The sequence below is a fragment of the Triticum aestivum genome, chromosome 5D (genome assembly GCF_018294505.1).
Source record: "Triticum aestivum cultivar Chinese Spring chromosome 5D, IWGSC CS RefSeq v2.1, whole genome shotgun sequence".
Classification (NCBI taxonomy): Eukaryota; Viridiplantae; Streptophyta; class Magnoliopsida; order Poales; family Poaceae; genus Triticum; species Triticum aestivum.
The window spans coordinates 504488485-504504058 of NC_057808.1; the positions used below are offsets into that span (position 1 = coordinate 504488485).

General features: G+C 47.5%; 1 protein-coding gene across 1 annotated transcript; it reads right to left on the reverse strand.

Moving 5' to 3' along the window:
• Window positions 1-354: 354 nt before the first annotated feature.
• LOC123123257 (protein argonaute MEL1) lies at window positions 355-8989 on the reverse strand. The gene is made up of 22 exons (XM_044543735.1): window positions 8285-8989; window positions 5895-6100; window positions 5651-5800; window positions 5407-5540; window positions 5205-5314; window positions 4991-5097; window positions 4484-4622; window positions 4291-4407; window positions 4019-4108; window positions 3861-3932; window positions 3358-3477; window positions 3097-3265; window positions 2890-3011; window positions 2644-2784; window positions 2357-2499; window positions 2212-2274; window positions 2067-2130; window positions 1824-1959; window positions 1640-1713; window positions 1455-1549; window positions 1334-1365; window positions 355-749 (listed from the first exon to the last, which is right to left on the reverse strand). Exons 1-22 carry the CDS (start codon window positions 8972-8974, stop codon window positions 562-564), a joined length of 3162 nt encoding a protein of 1053 aa, XP_044399670.1. The 5' UTR covers window positions 8975-8989; the 3' UTR covers window positions 355-561.
• Between the last annotated feature and the right edge of the window lie 6585 nt (window positions 8990-15574).

Consider the following 15574-nt stretch of genomic DNA (forward strand, 5'->3'; position numbering starts at 1 on the left):
TCTGTTGTGTTAAAAAAACCTCCACATGGATCTCTATCTACAAGACTATGGAGAAGACTCTGAAAACTCTTGTGCAAAGAACCAGACTAGTGAAATCAAAGATAAAGTACAAAGGCCAGTTCGGCTGTGGAATCTAAAATTGGCTAACCAACTTGGTTTTGGATTCTGGACAAGCCCAAGTGCAAGCCAAGAGCAGCTGAAACAAGTTGCTCCTCTGGCTTGGACCTGTTATAAACCCAAAATCCAGAACCAAAATAGTTCACCAGAACCCAGCCACAAAGCCAAAGAAGAATCAAACTTAAAGAACCCAAAGATCAGAATAGCACAGAACAATATGGCAACTAGCAAAACCACTTGGTAACTTAAACCACTTGCATATGATAGGTCTCAAGTAGAGTTGAAGGTAACAAAGACAGAGTCATAGATATCCTCCTGGCTACTACGAACTGAACAAGACAACTACGAGCAACAGGCTCCACGGCAAAACAGAGTCATCGCCATCCCAGGCTCTCCTCACACACATCCCAGGCTCTCTCGCACAAGGAACAGCTCCACAGGAGCTCAGCAGTAGAACATGACGTCCTTGACGTTGTCCTTGATCTTTGGGAGCTGGCGCACCTCCACAGGGCCCTCACGCGCGATCGCCGCCTGCCCGCTGCTCCCTGGGGTCGACCCGCCGTCCGAGCTGTCCCCTTCCACGTAGTAGCGCGCACGGAATGCGGCAAGATGGGCGTAGTACGCCGGTGGGACTGCATAGCAAGTTAAGTCAAGTTAGCTTCTTATGGATGTAAATGCCACAGGGTGTAAAAATAGAACAACTAGGTTATTATCCAAGTCTTAAAACAGCAAAGGGGATAGATGCTGTGTTCATCTCAATGTAAACATAGATGACACAGAACAAAGGAATGGAAACTACTCAGTGTGTTCATCAATAAACTAGCAGAGGAATGCAAACTACTCTGTGTATTCATCAATAAACTAGCAGAGGAATGCAAACTACCCAGTGTACATCAATAATCTAAGGTTCATTTTGCCAGGAGTGCATGCTTATTTAGAGTTTCAGACCAAAGGCCCTCAAGCACAGATTCATTAAGGAGTTAAAGGAACCACCAGTCTGGTTGGAATGCTAACTTGCATAAGATAAGGCACACACAGGTGGGTGCAAGGTCTACAGGATAAGCAAAACATACTAATATAATAGCAGAGGCATAAGGCAGATTATGTCTCTAGGCTACTGGTATAAATGCCCACAGAAGGATGCTCTACTTGGAGAGAAAAAGTACAGATGAAAGTTGAAGCGAATTAAGGCAGAAAACTGAAAATGGGAACTCACCAACAGAGACCGCACGAGTGCAACGAGCATAGCTGCATATGGATCAGAATTAAACCATCATCAGAGTCATAACACAACAGAGAGAGAAAGAGAGAGGGGAAGAGAGAGAGAGAGGATTTACGTGTAGCAGAGATTGTTGGTCAGTGACTGAAGCGCGTCGGCTGTGAAGTGATTCTCATCATAAAGAACATGGTAGTGTGTTGGCCTGCTAGTTCCCTGAGGAGCATTTTGCAAACACACTCAGTATGCAAGCACTGAAGATAAGCTGCATAGGAACAAATGGGGACATGTGGACAAAGCGTCTACCTGAATGCCAGCATGGCTGCACAAGTAGAAATCAAACTCTGTAGGGTGGCAAATCATGAGGTCAACCACAGTTCCTGCAGGACAACAGAAACAGAAATGCACCCAATCACAGTCAGCAATGCTTCAACAAGTATCAGATACTAGTTCTTATCAGTGACATTGAAATACTAGTGTATTTGCTAACCTGGAAGTATGTTCCCACTCTTGTCAGTCATATCACGCCTCCCATGAACCTCAGGGAACAACCTGGTGTGATGCCTTTTCTGGACAACCACAAAGGTGACTGGGGGCATATACCCTTCCTCCAATGAGGCGCAGGCCTTGCAACAGCAAAATTAAGAACCATCAGAATGAGAAAAGCCAAGGATAACATCACAAGAGGTAGACAAAACTGAAATTGGCATGTAATCATATGCTGCAGGCTTACCTTCCTGATTGCGTCCATTTCATGAAGCAGAACATGGCTGAATTGGCCTTCACTTACACCATCCCTGTAGTACATGAGAATGATCGGTCAGGCAGTTCCATTGAATGGACGGGATGAAAAGAGTGTCATGAATTTGTGCACACACCTGTAGAAGAGTATCCTCTCAGGCCTCTGGCCTGTTTTCCTGCGGAAGGCAATCAGTAGCTCCCTGTAGAGACAATTATGTCAGGTTAGCAGTTGATCCACAGGGCAATTGCTACCAATCGTCTCTGACTAATCACAAAACTCACCTGATCATGCCACCATTGACGTTACCCCTCTGTGGGTCTTTGGTGACACTGAAGAGGTCTTCAATTATCTCCTGCCTGTGTGGTTGAGCAGAGACAAGACCTCTGTACTTGGTGATCTCTGGCCAGTCCATTGATGCCACCACCTATATCAATCCAATAAAAGAAGCGGATAAGTCTATTTGTACTCAACAGGCATGTGCATCAAGATGATAATTCCATTTGAAAGATAAAATCAGACAGAAACAAATAACGAATTGACAAACTGTTAGCTATGGGGAAGAACTAACCGCAGCAATAGATGATGCAGAGTCCTCTCCAGGTGGGGGGTGTGTAACATCAGCACCAAAGATGATTGTTGGGACTTCGGACACAAACGGTATGCCATTTCGCACAAAAGCTCTCTCCAGAACTGTGTTGCGTCCTCCGACCTAGTTAAGACACAGAATTATCACATTCAACAGAAACCGAAGTAGACAACAAATCAACAATCCATGGAAACTGAATGTAAAACATAGACCAGTTGGTTATGTTACCTTCACATTGATTTTGAGTGCAACATTCTCCAGATATTGCTTGTTCGGTCTGGCAGCATGCCTTGGCAGGCAACACTGAGACACGATCCCAAGGTCAGTCTCGCAAACCTTCTTGATTTTCCCTGCAAAATTAAACGCGGCACACACATAAATCTACAGAAATCCAAGAGAAGGTGGAAGGGGATTGACCAGAGGAGACATGCATACCATAAGAACCACTGACTTCAGGTAGGATTACGATTAACAGTTGTAGCTGTTTTTCGTGTCCCTGTTTTCCAAGCATTTCGGTAGTCCTCCTGTAGACATCCCTCAAGGCATTCTCGATGTGGTTGGGGCTAGCTGATCGGTTGTCTACAAGTGGCCTTGGATTGACAGACTACAGGGTTGGAAAACACAAGTCAGTCAGCTATAACATACACACATAAATCATGAATGCCTTAGAAACAGGAAAGCAATGCAAGCCTTTACCATTCCAGTCATATTGCACATCTGAATCAGATCACAACAGAACCTGTGTACCTCCTCAGGACGCATGCGTGAAAAACTCACACAGGCCCAGTTGTCTATGATTCCTCCATTGATCATTTTCTGCAGTAAAAGAACTCAAATGAGACCTATCATTTGTACCATCATGGATATAGTACATACAAAATAATGAGCCAAGTCGCAAACAAGCTCAACTGTTTCTCAATTTAAGTAACTAGTGTGAAAACTACATGATCAATAAAGTGTCAAGCAAAATAATTTGAGTTGCTACATACTCCTCTGTAAGCTAATATAAGAGGGTTTAGATCACTACTTTAGTATTCTAAACGCTCTTATATTAGTTTAAGGAGGGAGTACAAAATAATGACCTGTCCAATACATTTAGAACAACCAAAGAAGAAATTCAACAAGTTCTCCCACTCCTTGTTCCAAGAAGAAGTAATGCTTAGTAAAATTGGGAGTGAAGACACTGAACAGGGAAATACCTTGTTAATCATGTTCCACTGTCCAACACTTGGCGCACAAGTTTTCTCCTTTCCAGAATCATGATATCTCAACTGAAACACATACGAAGGATGTGATTACTACAAATCCTTCCAGTTAAGTAACTCAGAGAAAGGGGAAAAAAATGCAGCATCCTTACCATGGGGGGAGGCAGCACACGGGCTGGAACAGAGACCAGGTCACTGCAGACATTGATTCCAAACTCCTGAGCAAACTTGTCCTCAGCATACTTGTTGTACAGTGTGAAAAAGAGTGTTATGAGAAAGAGTGCACATTACAGGCAAACATGACATAATATGCCTTGAAAAGGACATTCCTAACTACATGAGTTACAACAGATTGGAATGAAATACCACATGTGAGAAGATATGGGCAGGTATTTACAGAATGCAGTTGACAACAGGTACATACCTCACGAATGCTTTGCTCCCTCTGCTGGGGACGTTGACAGGTAGCTCTAAGTATGTTGGTGACCTGCTTGTCATTCAGTTTCTTAGAGTACCTTTGCCCTTCAACAATCTTGCACGCCTACAATCAATTTGTAGAGAACCATGAGCAAACAATGCATAATTCAAATATGACGAAGCAGGCATGGACACAATACCTCCATAGGCAGATACACAGGTCGAGCATCACTTCCAGACTGCAAGCAGGGCCAAGAAGTATACTGCAGATTGTATTTGTATCTTTGCATGAAGTACTGAACAACTGACATTCTTGTTCCTCTCTCATCAACAGGAAATCTAACAACAAACAAAACAACACGAGTAGAGTGCTATTAGAAAGGGCATAATAATCATGGATAGATGCTAAAAAGTTGACTGTGGTCTAAACATTCCTAAGGAAAACTGTGAACAGGAAACAATTTGGCACAAACAAAGCTTTGCTATGCTGCCGAAATCAAATGCGTATGCCACAGGAAGAATGTTGTAAACAAAATTAATCCCCTAACCAGTTCCTGACACACCAACATCAATGAAGTAGCAATAAGCCAAGAATCTACACAACTACGCATCTTTCTAATATTCCAGCAACCCTGATTAGTTGCACCAGAACATAGAGATAAAAGACATAATGGAAGATATTATAGCATTGGAGGGAAGTTATTTACATGAGCTGGCTCATGGGAACAGGAGTAATCCCTGTTATCTTGTATCTTCTGATTTGGTCTTCCTGGTGGTTTGTTTCGACACGCACCCCACGGAGTGCTTTCTTTATCTGCATATAGTGCATAGGAACAGATTAGTCAACTATTTCAAGCCAATAACATGGCGCAATCTACATAACATGAATTCTAAAACTAGCTTAGCATGGATGAACATTACCTTAACACGGTCCCTGTCTGTCAGAGGCCGCGAGGTATCACGTAAGTTGAGGAACTCTAGCACAAACTGGACCACTGTCACAGGCTTGAAGAAGGATGTTGCAGATATATCTGAAAAATGAAGTGCAGATCATCAGATAAACAAGGCTAAGACACACTGCAATCGGATAACAGTAACAGTAACAGACAGGGGAGATGAGTACCTATATTGAGTGACAGTCCCATCTGGGTTGGGCGTAAGCTCTGGTAGTAACCTCTCCAGCACTCTAATCCTTCACCAATGTCTCCTCTGTGACCAAAGGTGGTGGAGAAGAAGGATCTGGACACTGTGACATAGCTGCAATGGAAAGGAAATGCCAGCAATAGTGTTAGGGCTCTAGAGAAATAGCTAGTATGATGATCAAGAAAAACTGATAGCAAGAAACTGCTGGAAAGCGGATGTCATACTTCCAGGATGGTGACTCCCTGAGGACAACATCAAGAACTTGGATGGTTTCTTGAGGCATATCCCTCTGTCTTCCTTTGAGAAACTGCTGGAGGTGGTACAGGTCTGTCCTCCCAGCAATCCGAATGGTGATCTTGTACTCCCTTTCAGCCCTGCAAATGAAGAGGGAACAAGTTAGTAGCTACAAATACAAATGCAATGGATAAGCAAGTTGGACAAGATTGAAGGTAAAGAGTCCAATCTTACTTTTCTTTGTCTTTCTTTTCCGGATCAACCAGTGTAACAGAGAACTCCTCAGACTCAAAAGGGAGTGAGCCTGCAGTGTAGAGACTCTTTCTTCCATCATAGGCAGGCAACTTGCCGCCAAGGGATGTCTTGCCGTGCAACTTGATTAGCTCACTGAGTACCTCCCTGTTCACAGCTCTTGATTTTGACTCCGGGTTAATTGAAACCTACAGGGACACATTTGAACATCAGTATGTATGCACAAACAAGAGAGACTCTGTTCTACATTCAGTGTACAGAATAGAGACAATTAACCCTCTGTTTTGTCCAATCAATTTAAAAAAATCAAATCAAATATTTTAATTCTCAGTACTTATGCTACATTTGATTCAAAAGAGTCGAATCGTGAAGGTTTAAGTAACACACCATGGAATATGTGAGGGAAAACTACCAGATCTTAAGAAAGCATTAAACCAAAATTAGGCAATAAAAGGAATTAGCAGCTACTGGCATCGCAGGACTGTAAATCTAGCAAGAACATACCACGTGGTGACCTCCATTTCGACTTACAGAGTCCGGAAGAAAATGCACTTGAAAGGGAAAAAGCACTTAGAGTCAATCAAGTGGGGAACAACTCTGGATCCCAAATCGAACACCCAAAACTCAAGGGGGGGGGCACAGTAAAGTAATTTTTTTGGCACGGCCATACTAGGGTTCCTGACTAAGCGCCGCGGGTGAGCAGGCCGGCGGGCATCGCCGGAGGCGGAGAAGGGGTGGCGGCGTTGGGCTAGGAGGGTTGAGTGGGTGGTGGGGTGGGGTGGGTGCGAAGGGCACGGGTCTCATCGCAACCACTCGGTACATAATACAATAAGCGGACCTATGTACTGCGTGTAGTAAAAAAGGACCTGCGTGCTGCGTGTATTAAAAAAAAGGACCTGTATGTATATGTATATGTACGTACTTAGAAAAAGGAACTGTGGACTGTATACCAGATACTACTTATTACGAGCAGTACAAAAATAATTCATCGTCAATTTACCATTTATAAATGTAAATGTACTAGACGAATATAAAATAGTTTGCCAATAAAGGAGGTACATTCATACATGTGTGAGCAGAGAACAAGATTTTAAGCAAAGTAGAGCTCACCGTAAAAAGTTGGAAAACAATAATAATATTGTTTTGCAAGAAAAAAACAATAATAATATTAAACCCCACATCGAAATTTTAGAGCTCGCTGTAAAAAGTTGGAAAGCAATAATATTAAACCTCACGTCGAAATTTTCGGGTGTATTTTCCAAGTATATATGGGAATAAATCCCCGGACGTGTCGACCATTCAGCGAAAAAGCAGATCTACCACTGTTGTTCCGCCCACACACAAAGAGGAAACGTCCAAGGCTGGACCGAGAGAGTAAAAAAGAAGTAAGTCCCAAAAAAAGAAAGTTGACCACGACGTACTACATGCAAACACAGAGGGCCACGTGCCGGGTGCCACACGGAATTGCACTCGAAGTGGCGCTACATGAGATCCGAGCAGCGGCCTCGGCGTTGCATGCTGTGAACCAAAGACAAAACCAAAAGCTGCATGGCCTGCCGCGGGCAACAAAGGTGGCAAGGGCAACATACACAGGCCTCCTGCTTTGCCAAAAACGTATGGCAGCCACGTCCACGGACAGATGGCTTTCTTTTTGTGTTGGTGGTACGTTGCTTTGCCCTTCTGTCGCCAAACGAGGACAAGGACCAGACCATGGATACAAGACCAAAACCAAACCCTGCAACAAGGCCAGAAAAAGACGCACGAGACCAAAGCATGAGACGGGGAGGCTTTGATCGGCACCCACAAGGATGAGATCTCACGACGACCTCCCGTATATAGCAAGCCAAAACGGATACCAAGAATCTGCATCCAAGACCGCAAAGTTGAACAAAAAATGACTACTACTACTTCTACCTTCCAAGATAACAGCGAGAGAGCGGAAACAAGAAGCGGTAGCTAGTGTCTGCTGGATGGCTTTTGCACGGAGGCAATTAGCTTTCTCTCTCGCTTTCCAACAACTCTTACTGTTCATGCAAGAACAGCAGAAACCATCCATGCATCTTCGAAAACGCCAAGATTTATTTAAAGCCAAAAAAGAGCAAGGCCGAGGTGTACGTGTAGCGAGAGCGCTCGACCAAACATCCATGGATGGATGGATAATGGGGTCGGAGACGCACGTCGTCGCATGGAGAAAATCGAAACAGAGCGGGAAAAAAGAACGCGATCACTACAAGCGTACGTACACTGTGGTAGATCTGAACAAGGGAAAAACGCACGACGACATGCAGGGAACGCCAGATCAGAACAAGAACTACTCTAGCTAGTGCTTGAACGGAGATGGTACGTAGGGAGGGGGATGGGGTTCAGCTCACATCGTAGTGGAAGAGGTTGTTGTCGGCGACGTTGACGAGGAAGTGGTTGGCGCGGATCATCACCTTCTTGCCCACGGTGCCGGCGCCGGGCCGCGCGGGGTGGGCGAGCCCCTTCTTGGACACCGGCGCGAGGTCCACGTCGGGGGCCTTCTCCTCCTCGGGCTGCATCGCCGCGACCGCCGCCGCGGCCGCGGCGGCGGGCGGCGCCAGCGCGGTCTCCGTGACGAAGAGCTTCTGCTCCAGCTCCTTGGCGACGGACGCGGGGGTCGGCGGAGCGGGAGCGGGGGCGGAGACGCGGTCCGGCTGGAACGGGGCCGCGGCCGGCGAAGGCGTCGGAGCAGGAGCGCGGATGGTGGCCGGCGTGGGCGAGGGCGCGCGGATGGTGACCGGCGTCGGGGAAGGCGCGCGGACGGTGGCGTAGGGCGCCGGCGCGGGGTTGCGGACGACGACGCCGTGCTGGTAGGCGCCCTGGTGCGGCCCCGTGGCGTTGGGGTTGTGGTAGATGGCGACGGCTGGCGCGTACTGCGCCGGCGCGGCGGGACGCGGCGCCGACGGAGCGCCCGGAGGCGGCCAGACGAAGCCCGTGGGCCCGCGGCCGCCCCCGCGCCCTCCTCCCGCCGGCGCGCCCCGGCCTCCGCCGTACTGCTGGTCGCCGCGGCCTCCCCGGCCTCCGCCTCCGCGGTAGGCCATGGCGGGAGAGCGGTGGTGGTGGTGGGAGGGCTAGGCTACGGTGGCGGCGGCGGTGGATTGGAGAGGAAGAAAGGAGCGTGGAGGCGTGGGAGGGAGTGGATGAGGACGGCGGTGAGTTGGTGGAAGGATCGGCGCGGCCGAGGCGGCTTTTATAGGCGGAGCGGGGTGGTGAGCGAGTGGGCTGGCGAAACCCTAGCCAGCCAGCGGGTGGTGAGCGCATGGCGTGGTCCGTACGTGGGAGAGGGAGGGGGAGGTGGGCCGAATTTCGCGGTTCTGTGAGGATCGGCGTGTAAAAGGGCGTCGTCCAGAGGAGAAATATCTGGGTTCGCTTCGGGTGCGCGGAACAGAACACGCGCGCGGGGGCGGCCCCGGAAATGCGCCGCCGCGCGAGGGGCCTTTCTGCAAACTGCGCGGCCTGGTTTTCTTTGGTAAAAAGTAACCATGGTAGAGCGGTTTGGGTCAGGTGGAATGGTAACCACGGTTGGGGTTGGGTTTGGGTCAGGTGCAAACGGCACTCACTGTAGACGGGGGGTTTCGAATTTCGTTTCAAATTCTGGCCGCTGGTGCGGTTCCGATCGACGGAGAATGATTGAGCTGCCAACGGGTGAAAAATCTTTGACTTTTTTGGTACATGCACTTTCTTGATCTTTGGTTTTATTTGGCACTACATTTATTTAATTAAAGAGTACGTATTTGTGCAAAAACAATTAATTCTGATGCATTGGTACAACCCAGCGTTTGTGGCATCTCTCCTTGCTCTTTTGGTTATCGAGTGAAATTTTTCTGCATATATGTCTACATGACGAATAGACTTCTCTCACACGACATTGATTTAGAAATGCATGGTAACATCATCACAAATAGAACTTATTTGAAAAGTGTGTCGAGTTACATCTGATCCGGGTAGATTTCTCCAATAAACCTTTATTGGTTCACTAATATCTCAATTGTGACTATAAAAAATGTTGATATGGTTTCTTGGATCAAACTATCTCGCAACCGGTCTGGGTAGCTAGCCAACCCACTCTGCATCAACAAACTACGAACTACCGACTTGCTCTCTCTTTTCCCCTTTCCTATCTCCACGGAAGTTCAGCCCAGGGTCGTTAAATTCAACCCCCCCCCCCTTTCCTCTCTCCTTCATCGATGTTATCAGATGAAGTGGGGGAGGAAGGAGGGTGTATTCGCTCATAGTTGTAGGGTGGGCGCCCGCCTCTGGTTGCCACCGTGGTGGTGGAACAGTCCTTGGCCAAGGCCCTGGTCGCACCACCAGGTCGTGTGGCGCCCCTATGGCTCCTCTCGTGCCCCTCTGGTGCTTTTCTGGAACCTTCGTGCCTTGAAAAACCGTATTAAATTCTCAGGGTTTTTTTACCTCCATAGATATTGATTTTCGGTATAGTCAAATACATGCAGAAAACACAACTAACACCGGGCACTGAATTAATAGGTTAGTCCAGAAAAATAATATAAATTAGCATAAAATGTATACAAAAGTAATAATATAGTAGCATTAAACAATAAAAAGAGACACATTTGAGACGTATTATCATCCCAAGCCTAATCCCTACTCGTCCTGAGTAGGTAGATGATAAAATAAAGATAATTGTTTAGGTTGAATGCTAAATAGCATAATCTTGATCAAATGATGTAATGTGTGTATGTGAACTCAAGATAAAAGTGATTAGCGACAATAAACTACAAATTCAACATTAAAATAATGATACATGAGCATATTGTTAAACAATCATTGCCTTTTAAGAAAAAAAAATGCTAAACAACGTGTTTGCGTACTTGAGTTTAATAGCACGCTAAGTCATCCTTGTATGAAAACAATCAAATCATGAGCGGACCCAAGCGCATGACCGAGCACAAAGACTATGCTCACCTCGAACCAACTACTAATCCCCAACGCAATACCCGAGCATGAGCTGAGACCCTTTAGCACTTTGGATAGCAAAGAGAATGATGCTGGAGATTTATAAGAAGAAAATAAATTAAGAAATTCTCACACTAAAGCAGCTGATCGTCAGGCAATGGGGAAGCCCTACATTTAATATTGATTTGAGGAGTAGTGATTACCATTCGACCGATGCACTAGAGCTATGAATGTATGAAATCTCTCAAATAAACTAAAAGGCGGTGTGTATCCAATTTGCTTGCTCACGAAGACCTTAAGCATTTGAGAAAGCCTATCATTGGAATATACAAGTCAAGTTCTATAATGTAAAGATCCCCACTAGTATGAAAATGATAAATATAAAAACTCTCTATATGAAGAGCATTGTGCTACTTAGAAGCACAATTGTGTACAAAAGGGATAGTAGTGTGCCCCTTGCCACTCATGTAGGAGTTGTGGGGATTTCCCCAAGAGGAAGGGTCAAGTAAAATGGTGTGACGCCCCCGATTTGACCGTACACTAATCATGCACGCAAATGTGTACGATCACGATCAGGGACTCACGAGAAGATATCACAACACAACTCTAAAACATAATTAAGTCATACAAGCATTATAATACAAGCCAGGGGCCTCGAGGGCTCGAATACAAGTGCTCGATCATAGACGAGTCAGCGGGAGCAACAATATCTGAGTACAGACATAAGTTAAACAAGTTTGCCTTAAGAAGGCTAGCACAAAAGTAGCAACGATCGAAAAGGCAAGGCCTCCTGCCTGGGACCTCCTAACTACTCCTGGTCGTCGTCAGCGGCCTGCACGTAGTAGTAGGCACCTCCAGTGTCGTAGGTGTCGTCGTCGACGGTGGCGTCTGGCTCCTGAACTCCAACATCTGATTGCGACAATCCGATATAGAAAGGGGAAAAGAGGGAGAAAAGCAACCGTGAGTACTCATCCAAAGTACTCGCAAGCAAGGAGCTACACTACATATGCATGGGTATATGTGTAAAGAGGCATATCAGTGGACTGAACTGCAGAATGCCGGAATAAGAGGGGGATAGCTAGTCCTGTCGAAGACTACGCTTCTGGACATCTCCATCTTGCAGCATGTAGAAGAGAGTAGATTGAAGTCCTCCAAGTAGCATCGCATAGCATAATCCTACCCGGCGATCCCCTCCTCGTCACCCTGTTAGAGAGCGATCACCGGGTTGTATCTGGCACTTGGAAGGGTGTATTTTATTCAGTATCCAGTTCTAGTTGTCATAAGCTCAAGGTACAACTCCGGGTCGTCCTTTTACCGAGGGACACGGCTATTCGAATAGATAAACTTCCCTGCAGGGGTGCACCACATAACCCAACACGCTCGATCCCAATTGGCCGGACACACTTTCCTGGGTCATGCCCGGCCTCGTAAGATCAACACGTCGCAGCCCCACCTAAGCACAACAGAGAGGTCAGCACGCCGGTCTAACCCTATGCGCGCAGGGGTCTGGGCCCATCGCCCTATGCACACCTGCACGTTGCGTACGCGGCCGGAAGCAGACCTAGCCTAGTGGCGTTCCAGTCCAATCCGGCGCGCGCCACTCAGTCGCTGACGTCAAGAAGGCTTCGGCTGATACCACGACGTCGGGATACCCATAACTACTCCCACGTAGATGGTTAGTGCGTATAGACCAAATGGCCAGACTCAGATCAAATACCAAGATCTCGTTAAGCGTGTTAAGTATCCGCGAACGCCGACCAGGGCCAGGCCCACCTCTCACCTAGGCGGTCTCAACCTGCCCTGTCGCTCCGCCACAAAGATCCACTTGCGGGTACTCCTACGAGCCGACCCGACTTTAGTCATCACATGTGTCATGTATGTAGTATATAAGTATATGCCCGTGATCACCGCCCAGGTGATCACGGCCCGATAGTATAGCACAGCAGACGGACAAGAATGTAGGGCCACTGATGGAAATCTAGCATCCTAGACTAAGCAGTAGGATTGCAGGTAAAGGGAACAACTGTAGCAACAATGACAGGCTATGCAACAGAATAGGATTATCGAAAAGCAGTAACATGCTACACTACTCTAATGCAAGCAATATAGAGAAGAATAGGCGATATCTGGTGATCAAGGGGGGGGGCTTGCCTGGTTGCTCTGGCAAGTAGGAGGGGTCGTCGACTCCGTAGTCGAACTGGGCAGCAGCAGTGTCGGTCTCGTAGTCTACCGGAGAGAAGAGGGGGAAGAAACAGTAAATACAATGCAAACATAAGCATGACGATGCGTGACATGTCAATGAGCGGTGCTAGGGGTGTCCTAACGCGACAGTAGGTGGTACCGGTGAAGGGGGGGGGACATCCGGGAGGTATTCCCGATGTTTCGCGTTTTCGGACAGACGGACCGGAGGGGGAAAGTTGCTAGTTCGATAGGTTAGGGAGGTGTGGTGGACGAACGGACTGCGTATTCGGATTCGTCTCGTCGTTCTGAGCAACTTTCATATAGAAAACATTTTAATCCGAGTTACGGATTAAAAGATATGATTTTCTAAAGGTTTTATTAATTTCTGGAATTTAATTAATTATTTAATTTAATTCGAAATTTGGATTAATGACATCAGCATGATGTCATGCTGACATCAGCAGTCAACAGGGGTTGACTAAGTCAAACTGACATGTGGGTCCAGTGGGACCCACCTGTCATTCACTATTTAGATTAATTAGGGTTTAACTAATTAATTATTATTTAATTAAATTAAACAGGATTAATTAACTTAATTAATTAATTTATTTAATTAATTAAAATTATTTTTATTTCTTTAGTTATTTATTTATTAATTTTTATTAATTAATTTAGTATTATTATTCCTACTATTAATATTTTATTTGTTTAATTATTTATTAATTAGTTTATTGTTTTATTATTATTATTATTATTTATTTATTTATTTAATTTTATTAGTAAACGTTCTGGCGCTGGGGGCCCGTTTGTCATTGGGCCAGGGGGTCGGGCCCAGTGGCCAGTAGCTCAGGTGGGGCTAGGCCCACCTGGCGGTGGCCCAGAGGGCGAGGCCCACTGGCAGTGGCCCAGAGGGCACTGCGGCTACGGGCGCAACGGCGTAACGGCGTCCGCCCGAACGGGACGGCGAGGGAGCGCGGCGGACGAAGGCCGTCGGGGCGCGCGCGGGCGAGGCTCGCCGGCCGGAGCAGCGCCGCAGCAGGGGGCGGCAGAGGCGGCCACGTGCGGCCACGGGCGCGTACGGGGCGAGGTGCGGGGCGAAGCCAGAGGCCAACGCCGGTGGGAGGCAACGGCGGCGCGGCTCGCGCGGGCGCGCGTCGGTGCGGTCGGGCGTGGGGAAGAAGCTGCGAGGGGGGGGCGCGGGGCGAGGCCACAGGCCTGCCAGCGACGGCGAGGGCGCGAGGACGAGGGGGGGGCAGGCGGGGCGTGGCCGACGCGGGCGCGCGGTCGTGGCGCGCGCGGGCGAAGGCCGTGCGGGCGCGCGTGCGTGGCCAGGCGCGCCGGAGCGCGAGCGGGGCGGCGGTGACCGAGAGGAGAGGGGCGGGCGACGGAGGCCGGTGGCCTCACCGAGGGATGCAGGGTCACGGCAGTGGGGGTCGAGCGGGAGACGGGGGCGACGGCGATGCGGTGTCGAGGCGCAGGCCGGCGAGGAGGAGGAGGCAGGCCGGCGAGGCAGTGCTCCGGCGAGGCGAGGGCGCGGGGTCGAGCGCGACGGCGACGGCCTCCTCCTCGATCCAGATCGGGGGGAGGGAGGTGAGATATTTCGGGGGGGGAGCGAGTGGTGAGGCTGTCGGTGGGGGGCAGGGGATAAGGTGAGGGGGGTTTGGGCCGGCCGGCTGGGCCTGGGGTGGCCCAGTTGGGCCAGGTCCAGTGGGGGGGGGGCTTTTGTTCTTTTTTTTTGTTCTGTTTTCTGTTTTGTTTTGCCTTTTCTTTTATTTGTTTATTTCCTTTTCTGTTCATTTCATTTAAAAGTATTTAGATATTTTATAAAAATGTGTTTTCTCCACCATAATTACCAGTGTAATATTTGGCACCCACTGAACATTTCTGTTTGAATTTTTGAAAACTTTTATTTTCCACTTTAATTATGTTTGAAGTTTGAACTAGGAGTTTGACAAGGGTGTGGTTCAAATGTGATCAAGCCCTGTTTAGCAACATGATTAGCTTAATCACAGGGGGTTACTTTAGCATGATTCTCAGGGTGTTACAAATGGTACCAACTATTTCCCTCGATTAGAGAACCAGTGTTATCAATCCAGTAGGAGTCTCCCAAGCTATCAGCGTCAGCAGCACGTGCGCACAACACACACACACACACACACAGACACACACACTTGGCCCCAAACACAACAAGAGGGTTGTCAATACCCTTGTCTTGCTAGTTACAAGGTTAAATGAAAATGATAGAGATAGATAGTAGCAAGGTAGTGATACGTCTCCAACGTATCAATAATTTTTATTGTTCGATGCTATTATATTATCTGTTTTGGTTGTTTTATATGCATTAACATTCTATTTTATATTATTTTTGGGACTAACTTATTAACCTAGAGCCCAGTGTCAGTTTCAGTTTTTTCTTCTTGTTTTTGACTTTTACAGAAAAGGAATATCAAACGGAGACCAAACGGAATAAAACTTTAAGATGATTTTTCTTGAACCAAAAGACACCTAGAAGACTTGGGGAGAGGGCCAGAGGAGTCCCGAGG

What these genes read in the sequence shown, in the direction of transcription:
- LOC123123257 (XM_044543735.1), bottom strand. Translation starts at nt 8,974, where the DNA reads ATGGCCTACCGCGGAGGCGGAGGCCGGGGAGGCCGCGGCGACCAGCAG. An exon ending in GTCAATGGTGGCATGATCAG is followed by an intron (nt 2,275 to 2,356) that starts GTGAGTTTTGTG and finishes TTGTCTCTACAG; the next exon opens with GGAGCTACTGATTGCCTTCC. An exon ending in AAATGGACGCAATCAGGAAG is followed by an intron (nt 1,960 to 2,066) that starts GTAAGCCTGCAG and finishes TGCTGTTGCAAG; the next exon opens with GCCTGCGCCTCATTGGAGGA.